The following is a 15,522-nucleotide window of genomic DNA, read 5'->3' as shown; positions in this document are numbered from 1 at the left end:
ATCCTATCTAGCTTAGACTTGGGGCCTCCATGGGTGATCCTGATGGCCATTTGGTGATCCTATCCAGCTTAGTCTTGGGGCCTCCATGGGTGATCCTGATGGCCATTTGGTGATCCTATCCAGCTTAGACTTGGGGCCTCCATGGGTGATCCTGATCGCCATTTGGTGATCCTGATGGCCATTTGGTGATCCTATCTAGCTTAGACTTGGGGCCTCCATGGGTGATCCTGATGGCCATTTGGTGATCCTATCCAGCTTAGACTTGGGGCCTCCATGGGTGATCCTGATCGCCATTTGGTGATCCTGATGGCCATTTGGTGATCCTATCTAGCTTAGACTTGGGGCCTCCATGGGTGATCCTGATGGCCATTTGGTGATCCTATCCAGCTTAGACTTGGGGCCTCCATGGGTGATCCTGATGGCCATTTGGTGATCCTATCCAGCTTAGACTTGGGGCCTCCATGGGTGATCCTGATGGCCATTTGGAATCCTATCCAGCTTAGACTTGGGGCCTCCATGGGTGATCCTGATGGCCATTTGGTGATCCTATCTAACTTAGACTTGGGGCCTCCATGGGTGATCCTGATGGCCATTTGGTGATCCTATCCAGCTTAGACTTGGGGCCTCCATGGGTGATCCTGATGGCCATTTGGTGATCCTGATGGCCATTTGGTGATCCTATCTAGCTTAGACTTGGGGCCTCCATGGGTGATCCTGATGGCCATTTGGTGATCCTATCCAGCTTAGACTTGGGGCCTCCATGGGTGATCCTGATGGCCATTTGGAATCCTATCCAGCTTAGACTTGGGGCCTCCATGGGTGATCCTGATGGCCATTTGGTGATCCTATCTAACTTAGACTTGGGGCCTCCATGGGTGATCCTGATGGCCATTTGGTGATCCTATCCAGCTTAGACTTGGGGCCTCCATGGGTGATCCTGATGGCCATTTGGTGATCCTATCTAGCTTAGAAGTGGTGGCCACACATGTGTTTGGCTTTCTCTTTTGAAGTCTATGGGAATTGCGGTCTCCATAACTTCCGCACAACCATCTCTCCCCTATGTGGCTGTGATGGGGGTCAGGTGAAATTTCAGATCCCATAGGTGGGATGCGGGCCTCTACCAATTTTATTTTGCCCAAGGGCCCTCACCAAACGTAATCCGCTCTTGGTGCAAAGAGAATGGGGCACATTTAGGGTTCATTCACACGACTGTAGGTTGCGGACCTATTCATTTTAATGGGTCCGCAAAAAATGCACACAGCACAGCGTGTGCTGTGCGTTTCCGTATGTCTGTTCCATAGCCCCGCAAAAGCATAGAACATGTCCTATTCTATCCGCAAAAAAACGGATGCAACACAGAAGTCACATGGAGATCCGCCTTTTATGGACCGCAAAATACATATGGTTGTTTAAATGCACCCTTACTCAGACCGGCTTTTTACATCTGTCTTAGTGCCCCCCTTCTGCTGCCCTAAGATTCGTCTAATTTACGACGAAGTGTGTGTCTCATCGTAAATTAGGCACATCCATGTCAGTCCTTGCGCCTGGCGAAAAAAGTACCCCAGCTCCTTGAAATGTTACGCCTACAAATGTTAGAAAATTTGCCGGGGCTGTAGTCCCGGCACAGCCACCAACATGCTCCTGCTCTGCCCCCATCCCACCCAACCGCCGAACACGGTATAAAAATGGCCATACGACTAAATATTGTCGCAAGGCTGGTTAAATAGGTGACTTGCAACTATTTTTTTAGACTAAAATAAATGACCCCCCAATAATTTATGAGTTTTGACGGCCAAATGTTTCAATACCCCTGACTTATTACCTAAATATGCAGCGTGATTCTCCTGAGCCGTCCAGACACATGGAAAGGTTCGGCTCTGCAGATCACATGGTGGGGGCTCATACAAGTCATCCTCCTCTTCCTCCTGGTGAGGAAATCACAGAACTGTGAAAGTGACACAACCAGAAAAACCAAGAGGGAGATTTATCACAACTGGTGTCAAGTAGAACTGGCTCAGTTGCCCATAGCAACCAATCAGATTCCACCTTTCATTTTTCACAGCTCCTTTGGAAAATGAAAGGTAGAATCTGATCGGTTGTTCTGGGCAGCTAAGCCAGTTCTACTTTACACCGGTTTTGATAAATCCCCCCCTATATGTGGGGGGAAACAGGGCGGCACTTACCTCTACCAGGTTATTCTCTGCAAAAAATACACAGGACACAAGTTATTACATGTTATTATATAAGTGCGGATAATAGAGAAACCACTACTGGACGTTACGTCTTCCATGTCTATGGCTGGCTTTAGATCATCATGATGAGATCCCAATTCAAGCCCTATAAAGCTCCTGACCCGACCACATGAATATACTTAAAGGGGTTGTCTCACTTCAGCAAGTGGCATTTATCATGTAGAGAAAGTTAATACAAGGCACTTACTAATGTATTGTGATTGTCCTTATTGTCTCCTTTGCTGGCTGGATTCATTTTTCCATCACATTATGCACTGCTCGTTTCCATGGTTACGACCACCCAGCAATCCATCAGTGGTGGTCGTGCTTGCACACTAGAGGGAAAAAGTGCTGGCCTCTTTGGTGGCCCAACACTGCAGGAGCACACATAGGCTGGTGTTTTTTTCCTATAGTGTACAAGCATGGCCACCTGGATTGCAGGGTGGTCTGTAACCATGGAGACGAGCAGTGCATAATGTGATGGAAAAATGAATCCAGTCAGAAAAGGAAGCAATATGGATAATCACAATACATTAGTAAGTGCCTTGTATTAACTTTCTCTACATGATACATGCTATTTGCTGAAGTGAGACAACCCCTTTAAGGAACTTGTTATTTTGAAGAACCATCCAGTAATGAAGTCATCTGTTAGATGCTATAACATACCTATTTATGCTTTTACCAAATATAATTTTGGGCTGAGCCAACTTCTCAACAGCCCAACCCCATTAAGTAAATGGAGGCATTATATGATTCATGCGGTAAACATTACATGTAAGGCTACATGCACATGACCGTGGGCACTTTGGGGGTCATTTATCAAACTGGTGTTAGCAACCAGATTCTATCTTTCATTTTGGACCGCTCCTTTGGAAAATGAAAGGTGGAATCTGATTGGTTGCTATGGGCAACTGAGCCAGTTCTACTTCACACCAGTTTGATTAATGACCCCCTTTGTGCCTAATTTGCATATAAAATAAATATCAGTTTCTGGCCATAGCAAATGCACAAAAGAATACCAAAGGTATGTTTTAAACCGTGTTTTAGAGCACAAAAGCACCGCAGCATTACTTATATAGGCCGAATATTGGTGACAGATTCCCTTTAAGACACCTTTACATGGTCTGACACAGCGGGCAATAATTGGGAACAAATTATTCTTTCCCAACAATTTCCTGGAGGAGGTGAGAGCAGCATTTCCATGGAGCAATCATCTCCTCTGTATAGGAATAAATGATCATTACTGTGATCACTCACCCCGTCCTCGTAGATAATCATTGGTTTCTGGGCAGCAGATCGCTGTTTACACAGCATGACCTGCTGCCCAGAAACAATGATTTAGGTGTCCACATTAACGATGCTTTCACCTGATAAATGAGCGTTTGCTATTTCTTTGGGTGATCATCGCCACCTTTACACAGGGCAAATATTGGGTATGTCCTAAGCATGTTTCTTCCCAATAATTTCCCCAATTGTTGGCTGTGTAAGGGGCCTATGGTATGAATTGGGGGACAAAGAAAAGGGAATATGACTGCAGGATCAGACTACACAGGGTTTATTTGTAGTCTGTTGCCATGGCAACAAATAGGACTGCGAAGGACAGCACAAAATGATTGGTTCTTTTCAGAAACTTTTTGAAAAGTTATTCCATATTTCTGATTTAAATGCTGTGAAGCAAATGGTTGCGAAGGTAGACCTTCCCTATAAAGTGAAGCCCATTGTAGGAGAAATTCCAGCAGGAAAACATGATATTTGGCCCCTTCGGATTCTGCTCCATAAAAAGTATATAAATCCATTACCTATATGGAGGTTGAGGAAAAAAATTGTAGGGGTTCAACAGCACGTGAAAGGGCAATCTCTACAACGTACGATTAGCAGAAATACTGGCACACGCGACAATACCCTGTAGCGGGAATTCTATCTGGAAGCCGGAATGTGGAAGTGCTATTTGTATATATGTACAGTTGTGTTCAAAATAATAGCAGTCAGACATCACTAACCTGATCAATCACTGTTTTTGGGAGAAATGATATTTCTACATGACAAATAATTTACTAGCAGGTGTAGTAGAATAATAGAAATCCAACATGCATGCTGCTAATTGAATCACTAATTGAAAGGGGCATGTTCAAAATAATAGCAATGTGGAGTTCAATTAGTGAGGTGATTCATTCTTTGAAAAACAGGTGGCAATTATTGCCCTTATTTAAGGAAGGAAGGCGGCAAATGTTGTACATGCCGGTTACAGTGCATTTCTCTCAGAAATTCTGAGGAAAATGGGTCGTTCCAGACATTGTTCAGAAGAACAGCGTACCTTGATTAAAAAATTGATTGGAGAGGGGAAAACATATAAAGAAGTGCAGAAAATGATAGTCTGCTCAGCTAAAATGATCGCAGATGCTTTAAAATGGCAACTAAAACCCGAAAGACGTGGAAGAAAGCTAAAAACTACCATTCGAATGGATAGAAGAATAGCCAAAATGGCAAGGACTCAGCCAACAATCAGCTCCAGGAAGATCAAAGAAGGTCTAAAGCTACCTGTGAGCACTGTTACAATTAGAAGACGCCTATGTGAAGCCAAGTTATCTGCAAGAAGCCCCCGCAAAGTCCCACTGTTGAAAGAAAGACATGTTCTGAAGAGGTTACAATTTGCCAAAGAGCATATTGACGGCCTAAAGAGACATTCTGTGGACTGATGAAAGTAAGATTGTTCTTTTTGGGTCTAGTGGCCGGAGACAGTTTGTCAGACGACCCCCAAACACTGAATTTAAGCCACAGTACACTGAGAAGACAGTGAAGCATGGTGGACAAGCATCATGATATGGGGATGTTTCTCATACTAAGGTGTTGGGCCTATTTATCACATACCAGGGATCATGGCTCAGTTTAAATACATCAGAATTCTTGGAGAGGTCATGCTGCCTTAGGCTACTTTCACACTAGCGTTCGGAGCGGATCCGTCTGATGTTTCATCAGACGGATCCGCTCCTATAATGCAGACGTTCGCATCCGTTCAGAACGGATCCGTCTGCATTAATACTTAGAAAATTTTCTAAGTCTGAAAGTTGTCTGAGCAGATCCGTTCAGACTTTACATTGAAAGTCAATGGGGGACGGATCCGCTTGAAGATTGAGCCATACAGTGTCATCTTCAAGCGGATCCGTCCCCATTGACTTACATTGTAAGTCTGGACGGATCCGCTCGCCTCCGCACGGCCAGGCGGAGACACCCGAACGCTGCAAGCAGCGTTCAGGTGTCCGCTCACTGAGCGGAGCGGAGGCTGAACGCTGGCAGGCGGATGCATTCTCAGTGGATCCGCCTCCATTGAGAATGCATCAGGGCTGGACTGCTGCGTTCAGGGCCGCTCGTGAGCCCCTTCAAACGGAGCTCACGAGCGGACACCTGAACGCAGGTGTGAAAGTAGCCTTATGCTGAAGAGGAAATGCTCTTGAAATGGGTGTTCCAACAAGACAACGACCCCAAACACACCAGTAAACGTGCAACATCTTGGTTCCAGACCAACAAGATTGACGTTATGGAGTGGCCAGCCCAATCCCCGGATCTTAATCCAATAGAAAACTTGTGGGGTGACATCAAAAATGAAGTTTCTGAGGCAAAACCAAGAAATAGAGAAGAACTGTGGAATGAAGTCCAATCATCCTGGGCTGGAATACCTGTTCACAGGGGCCAGAAGGTGGTTGACTCCATGTAACACAGATGTCCAGCAGTTCTCAGAAACAGCGGTTATACAACTAAATATCAGTTCAGTGATTCAAAGGAAAGCAAAATCTTCAAACATTTTTCACTTTATATAGTGAATGTTTGAGTTTGTAAAGAAGAATACAAACACTGCTATTTTTTTTGAACAGTCTAATATTCACTTTTCTTCAATTTTTTTTAGAAGAACAACACAAATTTGATATATTTTTCTTCATGTTTTGATTTGGAATACAATGTGTAGTGTTCCCAATGCATTTGTGTGTATGGAAATAAAAGCTATTAGAAGGACTTTGACCTTTATTCACTTTTTTAAACACACTGCTATTATTTTGAACACAACTGTATGTACATCATTAACCTGTGTGCACAATGTGAGTGGTAATGACAGCTTTAGAGAAGAATCTGGAGATCCGGCCGGTCATTTTGGGCATTTCCTATTGACACTTAGTATGAAAACCTCTTGATGGGTACTAGTTACCATATTGGTAGAAAGGGCGAGGAGTCACGTTGGACCTGAAAGTGAAGCCGTGGACACATACGTTAGAATACATGATGCCATAAAAACAACATAAATGGTAATAAGAATAATTACGCTTCTACTTACTGCTTCCTGTTGCTTCCGTACATAATCTGAAGGATAAGGGAATAAAATATATTAATGGACAAAATAATAGTTTGTTCTTAGCGTGGCCTGCACCAAACTGGTTCATCTGAAATAAACCCCACCAAATAATGCTGCCATGAAGTGCCCACCTAACATGGCCACATTACTCATAATAGAGCAGCACAAAGTGCAACTAAAATGCTGTAGGGTGGAAAATAATGCCGCTGTCCCACAGGCTAAATGCACAAGGTGTTTTCAGAACAATGACAGTAAATGGGGGTATTCCAGTTAGGGCTCATGCACACGACCGTATATATTTTGCGATCCGCAAAAATATGGATGACGTCCATGTGCATTCCGTATTTTTGCAGAACGGAACAGCTGGCCACTAACAGTCCTATCCTTATCCGAAATGCGGACAATAATAGGACATGTTCTATTTTTTCCGTGTCCATTCAGATTTTTTTGCGGACCGTATGTGGAAGCATTCATTTCAATGGGTCAGCAAGAATAACGGAATTTACTTTGTGTGCATTCCGTTTCCGTATGTCTGTATTTCCGTTCAGCAAAAAAATAGAACATGTCCTATTGTCCGGATAGTTCTGTTCTATTAGGGGTCAGCTGTTCTGTTCCGCAAAATACGGAATGCACCGGATGTCATCCGTATTGTTTGCGGATCCGTTTTTGCGGAATGCAAAATACATACAGTCGTGTGCGCGAGACCTAACTTCCGTTTTTTTTTGCGGACCCGTTGAAATGAATGGTTCCGCATATGGGCAACAAAAAAACTGAATGGACACGGAAAGAAAATTCGTTCGTGTGCATGAGCCCTTATAGAAAGTTATCCCCTATTAGATCACGATAACAGGGGCTCATACCCCGTCGAGCCACTCTTAAAGGGTTTCTACCACCTCATTTTGACCTAATTAGCTCTCAGACACTAGCGATCTGCTAGTGTCTGCTCTACCTAACAATGCTATTCTCAGACCTGTGTGTGGATCCGTTTCACTAAAAAACGAACTTTTTGCGCATCTGTATTCGGCGCAGGCGCAGTGAATGTCTGACCGCTGCCTGCGCAGACATATCCACTGTGCACCTGCGCCGATGACCGAGATGTCTGTGCAGGCAGCGGTCAGACATTCACTGCGCCTGCGCCGAATACAGACACGCACGGCGCAGGCGCGAGAATTCATCCACTGGCTCAGATGGAGGATGGCATTCAAGAGGAGATGGGCGGGCTTAACGGACGAGCGGGGCGGCATACAATGTGAGTAGACCGAGCCTCTAGGTGCTGAAAAGACGCCCCCATAGCACCTAGAGACTCATTAGCATATTAATAAAAGTTCGTTTTTTTGTGAAACGGATCCACACACAGGTCTGAGAATAGCATGGTTAGGTAGAGCAGATTTTCATCAGTTATTTTGAACCAAAACCAGATGAGGGTCAAAAACAAAGATCAGGTGGCCTTCACAAGACCATAAGTGGTTTGCGGTCTACAAACCACAGATCCACAAAACACGGATACTGTGCCGCAAAAGATAAGTATATGTCCTATGCTCGCTGCAACATATGGACCATGGACCCATTGAAGTCAATGAGTCCGTACAGTGATGCAGGGCACATACAGCCAGTATCCGTGTTTTGTGGATCTCCGGTTTGCAAAGCGCAAAGCACTTATGGTTGTGTGCATGAGGCCAAAGGGCGGTTTTAACAAAACTACTCCAAGTCATTCAGAAAGTTACACATCAATCAAATCAGGGTCTCTGTCACTAGTTTATGCTGCCCTCAGATCGGGCACCGTGGTGACATTCTCTTTAAGAAGAAACACCTGATTGATCTCTTGTGGTATGGCGGCATGAGGAGTGCCCAGGGCTGCACAGAAGAGCTCCTTCACCATGTGCTGTCATACTGGGTATATGCACAGGGCTGTGCCACCGGCATGAAACCTCTACTTGTATCTTCTGCCTTTCCTACGTCAGACACAGAACAGTGCTTTATCTGCATTACAAGATAGGGAAGCTGGTGACCATCTCAGTAATGTGGGTTCTCACCCAGCTTTCCAAGAAACAGATTTACTGGTGCTGACCCTGGAGGACTGCACACCACAAAATACCAGAACGAGGGCATCCCTTCTGCAGCTCCGATCCTCCGCTCAACTCACCGACAAGAGCGCTCACAACCCCAAATCCCAGCACATGACATAGTAGTATACTGCTCCCCCCCGAATGTAACAACGGCCCGTTCTCCACACCATTTACAGTACAGGGCAAGATTTCTGAAATCTCTTCCATACCTGTGTGTGTCTCTATACATAGAGGTGTATACTGTAGATCTGTGTGCATATAGATGGATGTACTGTACATGTCTATAGATGTGTGTGTATCTATACATATAGGTGTGCACAGACGTATGTATAAAATACATTAATGTGTGTAAAGATGTGAGTATACATTTATATGATGTGTGTACTATATATGGGTGTAAAAATACATATACATTTTTGTGTTGATGTGTATGTACCTATACGTGTGTACTGTATATGTGTGTATATAGATGTGTATTGTAAGTGTGTACTATATATGTGTGTGTATAAATACAAATAAATGAGTGCATTGATGTGTATCTATACATACAGGTGTGTGATGTATATGTGTGTATAGATGCTCTGCTCCCTCTGATACTATATACTGTAGATGTATATACTGTACCTGTCAGCCGCCTGTGTCTGTGCTCTGCTCCCTCTGTATACTATATACATATACTGTAGATGTATATACTGTACCTGTCAGCCGCCTGTGTCTGTGCTCTGCTCCCTCTGTATACTATATACATATACTGTACCTGTCAGCTGCCTGTGTCTGTGCTCTGCTCCCTCTGTATACTATATACTGTAGATGATGTATATACTGTACCTGTCAGCCGCCTGTCTGTGCTCTGCTCCCTCTGTATACTATATACATATACTGTAAGATGATGTATATACTGTACCTGTCAGCCGCCTGTCTGTGCTCTGCTCCCTCTGTATACTATATACTGTAGATGATGTATATACTGTACCTGTCACCGCTTGATGTGTCTGTGCTCTGCTCCCTCTGTACAATATATACTATATATTGTAGATGATGGTATATATGCTGTACCTGTCAGCCGCCTGTGCTCTGCTCCCTCTGTATACTATATACATATACTGTAGATGATGTATATACTGTACCTGTCAGCCGCTTGTGTCTGTGCTCTGCTCCCTCTGTATACTATATACTGTAGATGATGTATATACTGTACCTGTCAGCCACCTGTGTCTGTGCTCTGCTCCCTCTGTTTACTATATACTGTACTGTCAGCCGCCTGTCCTGTGGCTCTGCTCCCTCTGTATACTATATACATATACTGTAGATGATGTATATACTGTACCTGTCAGCCGCCTGTCTGTGCTCTGCTCCCTCTGTATACTATATACTGTAGATGATGTATATATACTGTACCTGTCAGCCGCCTGTGTCTGTGCTCTGCTCCCTCTGTACACTATATACTATATATTGTAGATGATGTGTATATATACTGTACCTGTCAGCCGCCTGTGCTCTGCTCCCTCTGTATACTATATGCATATACTGTAGATGATGTATATACTGTACCTGTCAGGCCGCTGTGTCTGTGCTCTGCTCCCTCTGTATACTATATACTGTAGATGATGTATATACTGTACCTGTCAGCCACCTGTGTCTGTGCTCCTGCTCCCCTCTGTATACTATATACTGTATACTGTACCTGTCAGCCGCCTGTGTCTGTGCTCTGCTCCCTCTGTATACTATATACATATACTGTAGATGTATATACTGTACCTGTCAGCCGCCTGTGTCTGTGCTCTGCTCCCTCTGTATACTATATACATACAGTATACTGTAGATGATGTATATACTGTACCTGTCAGCCGCCTGTGTCTGTGCTCTGCTCCCTCTGTATACTATATACATATACTGTAGATGATGTATATACTGTACCTGTCAGCCGGCTGTGTCTGTGCTCTGCTCCCTCTGTATACTATATACATATACTGTAGATGATGTATATACTGTACCTGTCAGCCACCTGTGCTTGTGCTCTGCTCCCTCTGTATACTATATACATATACTGTAGATGATGTATATATACTGTACCTGTCAGCCGCCTGTGTCTGTGCTCTGCTCCCTCTGTATACTATAGATGTATATACTGTACCTGTCAGCCGCCTGTGTCTGTGCTCTGCTCCCTCTGTATACTATAGATGTATATACTGTACCTGTCAGCCGCCTGTGTCTGTGCTCTGCTCCCTCTGTACAATGCGCCTTGTGCTCCTCATTTGTCTATTATTTGTATATTTCAGCTATAATAAAGAGGAAGCACCAAGTACCAGATAATAACAGACAAAGACTGCGGCGCTGATTTGAATACAGACTGGCACAGTCCTACTGCATGTATGGGACCGGTCAGAAGTCTGCACCACGTGCCCCTCAGCTCTTGTGACACTACAAGTCCCAGCATGCTGGCAGTGACAGAAGAGCCACCGGCTGCAGACAGACAACTGGACACGTGCGACCTTTCTGGTGGGCGGGGCTCCCTTGATGGACGGCTTCTTCTATAAGGTGAGCGTGTTGGGGGCGGGGCATGCCTCAGGCTGTTTTTGCGGCGTGAACACAGTCATTTGCATATGGGCGTGGTCGTGGAACCGGAAGTCTCTCTGGCTGCGCAGTAGGTTGTGAGGTGGAGGCCAAGTTTGGAGTGAAGGTGTATAGGAATGGAGGCAAGGGGGTCCCAGGAGCCCACGGGGGCCCTCAGAAGGTGGGGGCCCATTTGGTGGCATATATGAACGAATTTAGTGGTAAGGATTGGGGTACATGTGCAGACAGGTGGTATACACGTGCAGATGGTGGGGGAGGGGAGGAAGCAGATGTGTTGGGGGCAAAGGCCTATTTAGGTTGAGCCTTCTGCTGCCATGATATACATTGTGTCAATGGGGGTTGTGATAAAGTTGCAGTGTGGTGCTACATAATGGAAAATTGGCATTTTTGGGCACGCAGAGTGATAACCTGTATCCTGCGCTTGTAGTCCCCCAGCTTTCCTAGAGTCCTGACCAACATGTCTTCTCATGTGGCAGCGGAGAGTCTATCGGTGCCATTCAGGACTAGAAGCTGCCTGACTATTACTGCCTCCACAGTGGTAGTGACCATAGTGGTTGTCACCCAGCTTTCCCGGACACAGATATGACTAAAGAACAGCTGAAGGGGATCTTTGACAGTGGAAGCTCTCTGGGCATGTGGATAATTCAGTATGAATGGGGGCGGCAGACAAGATGACAAGTTCTCTAGGGACGGTTGACAATTTCTGTGCTGTGACTTTTGTTCCATTTTTTTAATTTATTTTTTCTCTTTTTAAATCAGGAGATTGTGATCTGTGTTTGGAGGGTGGAAGCAAGCTGTATCGGTCAGAATAACGTGGCCTACAAGTAAGTCAGACCATTGCATAGGGCTGGATGTTGTGTGCATCTGCAGGAGCGGATCCAGGCCTCCTGTATTCTAGGGATGAAGAACATTGGGTTGACCTCAGACGTGAATAGGAAGAGCCACTGCTGTAGTGCTGCTGTTTGGGTGGTCCCCTCCAGTCTTTCTAGGTTTTCCTGCATGTACAGCACGGGACTGCTGAGGCTGGAGTGATGAGGGTTTACCGCTAGGATAGGCCCCCATTGTATTGTAGGTGCGGGTCCCACCTCTGGGACCTGCACCTATCTGGTGAACCCAGCTGGCAAAGTGCATGTGCTACTGCCCTCTGTTCGTTTCTATGGGGCCGCTGAAAATGCTATTTCCGTCAGCCCCATAGAAGTGAATGGAGGCAATGGCTGCGTATGCGTGGTGCACACTCCTTCACTTTGCCGGCTGGGTTTACCAAGTGCAGGCACTATTAATTTTTTATGGGGATTTCAAAAAAAGCTGAGTTTGCCGCTCAGCTATTTTTGGTTGGCCAGTAGGAACGATTTAAAGGGGTATTCCCATCTCACTGATCATAGTGTAAGCTTTTAATTAGGTGCCATGGATCATTTTTGTAATTGTTTTATCTAATTCCCACCCTTTTTGACAAAATTCCTTCCCTCCTACCCCATTGTTGTATGAAGGTAACCATTAGATACGGCCACCGCTTCCAGGGGCCCGTGCTTACGCAGAATAGGGTTGGTTCGGGTATCGAATTTTCGATATCCAATAGATTCTTTTGTCTGGTATCGACCTCAATACCGGGATTTGCCTTTTTTCGATACTAGGCTTCGCTATTGCGCAGTCTAGTATCAGAGAACATGGAGCACGCTGCTCTCAGCACGCTCCGTGTTCTCCTCTGCAGCACAGGGGAGAAGGAGTCTCTCCCTCCCCCCTGTGCTGCTGCCACCAATGAGGAGAGAGGGGCGGGCGCACCGTGCCACCAATGAAAGTAAACGTTTAATACAAATCCCGGAGGCGGGTGCTGGCGGGGAGCTGCGATTAGCGGCAGTTAACACCTCTTGTGCCGCACACGCCTCGTGTATTAAATGTTAATTATATTATAATTGGTGGTGCAGTGCGCCTTCCCCCCTCCTCCCCAGTAATAAAATCATTGGTGGCGCAGTGCGCCCCCTCACTTCAACCCCCCCAGTATTAAAATCATTGGTGCTATGTGCCTCCTCCCCTCAACCCCCCCCTCCCAGTAATCATTGGTGGCAGTGGCCGCTCTTCATTGGTGGCAGTGGCCACAGGATCCCCTCTTCCCTGCTCCTCCGATCGGAGCCCCAGCTGTGTAATCCTGGGGCTCCTATCGGTTACCATGGCAGCCAGGATGCTATTGAAGCTCTGGCTGCCATGGTAAGCTCCCTGCTGCTGTGTGTACTATGCACAGGGCAGCAGAGAGATTGTGAAGTCTTATTCACCCTGATAGAGCTCTACTAGGGGGGATAGGACGAGGGATTAAAAGATCCCAGGTTCTGGCCCCTAAGGAGGGAAATAGTTATTAAATAAAAAGTAAAAAAAAACAAAACTAAATATTAAGTATAAATCGCCCCCTTTCCCAATTTTAGATATATAATAAATAAATATATATAATAAAGATATCACATATTGCCACGTCTGAAAAGTCTAAACTATTAAAATATTTTAAAAAGTCCTATGCGGTGAGCGCCGTAACAGAAAAAAAATAAAATAATGGCTATTTGCCCTTTTTTTTTTTTTTTTTTTAAGTCACTTTGTCTCCCCAAAAAATAGGATCGGACTGTTCTATTATGGGCCGGACATTCGATAATACACGCAACTTTTTTTTTGGTGTTTTTTTTTTATACATTTTTTGCGTGGTATCGAATGGTATAGAGTAGGGATCGACCGATTATCGGTTTGGCCGATATTGAGGATTTTGAACGTTATCGGCATCTATTTTGCCGATATACCGATAACGTATTGGGCACACAGATCGCGCTGCTCTCAGCGCACTGTGTTCCCTCCGCAGCACAGGGGAGAAGGAAGCAGTGTCTCCTCCCCCTGTGCTGCTGCTGCCGCCAATGAGAGGAGAGAACATAAGAGGAGAGGAGGGGCTGTGGCTGCTGCGCCACCAATGAAGATAAGCCTTTCATTCATTCATTCATATACAGGAGGCGGGAGCTGGCTGCAGAATCACATAGCCGGCTCCCCACCTCTATGAGCGATAGCTGCGATCCGCGGTAGTTAACTCCTCAGGTGCCGCGGATCGCAGCTACCGCTCATAGAGGTCGGGAGCCGGCTATGTGATTCTGCAGCCAGCTCCCGCCTCCTGTATATGAATGATTGAGAGACTTATCTTCATTGGTGGCGCAGTGCGCCCCCCCCCCCCCCCCCAAGCCCCCCAGTATTAATCATTGGTGGCGCAGTGGTAAGCTCCATGCTGCTGTGTGCACAAAGCACAGGGCAGCAGGGACAGTGTGAGCTCCTATTCACCCTGATAGAGATCTATCAGGGTGAATAGGACAAGGGCTCTAGTCCCTAAGGGGGCTAAAAGTTAGTAAAAAAAAAAAACATAAAAATATTAAGTATAAATTAAAAAGATTTAATAAATAAATACACATTAACAATAAACAAGAAAAATACACATTAACAATAAACATATTAATTTTCAGCAGATTTGTGTAGGAATTTTTTATTTTTTTCTCAAAAATGAAAATTCCCAGAATATCGGTATAAATTATCGGCTATCGACCTGAAAGTTCACAAATTATCGGTCCTAAAAAATCTATATCGGTCGATCCCTAGTATAGAGTATCGCAATACTTTTTTATAGTATCGAAACAGAATCAACATTTTGGTATCAAAACAACCCTAGCGCAGAAGACACTTTATTTTCACCCAGCCGGCCGCTCATTGCAGTCCTGAACGCGCTCGCTGCCACTCATGCGCAAAGCTTATTTCTTCAGTTCCGTGTCCCATATAGAGCCGCGCATTCTCTGTATGCAGCGCGGCCATAGGAGCGGCGGAGACAAGACTTGGAGGACGTGCCCTGCATCTGAGGACTGGGGGGAGAACATAAAGCCTATGAGTGGCAGTTGTACTAATTCATTCATCCCCAAATCCACCAACGATTTTATGACAATCAAGGGGGTTATCGGACGCTATGCAGTGGAGGGAGGCTGGGGGAGGACACTATGGAGTGGGAATACTATCCACATAAACGAGCACGCAAGGACTGAGTTCTCAGTGTGATGTCATAAAGAGGCGCGGCGGGCTGTCTGCAAACTGCCTTAGAAGCCGGAAACCAGGAAGTGAACAGCAGTTATTGCATCCAGCCGTGTAATAACAATTCCGAGGCATCTGTTCTTATGACTGTATGATGTGCCATTCCTTTATTCCTGCTAGAATTACTAGCAGTTGGACCTTTATTGTATAATGCTAGTAATTTGTTTTCTTACTTCTAGCAGGAATAATAAAGGAACTATACAACATAGTATAGAAG

At 45.2% G+C, this 15,522-nt stretch overlaps 2 protein-coding genes across 6 annotated transcripts in view; one reads left to right on the top strand and one right to left on the bottom strand.

Annotated features, from left to right (window-relative positions):
* Positions 1-11,155, bottom strand: part of SH2D6 (SH2 domain containing 6) — a 61,349-nt gene extending 50,194 nt beyond the window's left edge. The window contains exons 1-5 of the mRNA XM_040414518.1: positions 10,946-11,155; positions 6,556-6,581; positions 6,430-6,464; positions 2,184-2,200; positions 1,823-1,925 (exon numbers count right to left, since the gene is read on the bottom strand). Coding sequence (XP_040270452.1) covers positions 1,823-1,925; positions 2,184-2,200; positions 6,430-6,464; positions 6,556-6,578 — 178 coding nt within the window. The 5' untranslated portion in view covers positions 6,579-6,581; positions 10,946-11,155. The remainder of the gene's footprint in view (positions 1-1,822; positions 1,926-2,183; positions 2,201-6,429; positions 6,465-6,555; positions 6,582-10,945) is intronic.
* An 85-nt stretch (positions 11,156-11,240) lies between these two features.
* Positions 11,241-15,522, top strand: part of LOC120986140 (DNA-directed DNA/RNA polymerase mu-like) — a 61,692-nt gene continuing 57,410 nt past the window's right edge. For 2 of the 5 annotated variants that reach the window (XM_040414516.1, XM_040414511.1), the window contains exons 1-2: positions 11,256-11,373; positions 11,973-12,037. The gene's annotated coding sequence lies outside the window, so the exon portion shown is untranslated. Of the gene's footprint in view, positions 11,414-11,972; positions 12,038-15,522 lie in introns of all 5 variants that reach the window. The other 3 variants (XM_040414513.1, XM_040414512.1, XM_040414515.1) reach the window with 3 other exon arrangements.

This window comes from Bufo bufo, chromosome 1 (genome assembly GCF_905171765.1).
Source record: "Bufo bufo chromosome 1, aBufBuf1.1, whole genome shotgun sequence".
Taxonomy (NCBI): Eukaryota; Metazoa; Chordata; class Amphibia; order Anura; family Bufonidae; genus Bufo; species Bufo bufo.
This window is presented reverse-complemented; position numbering and strand designations above follow the sequence as displayed.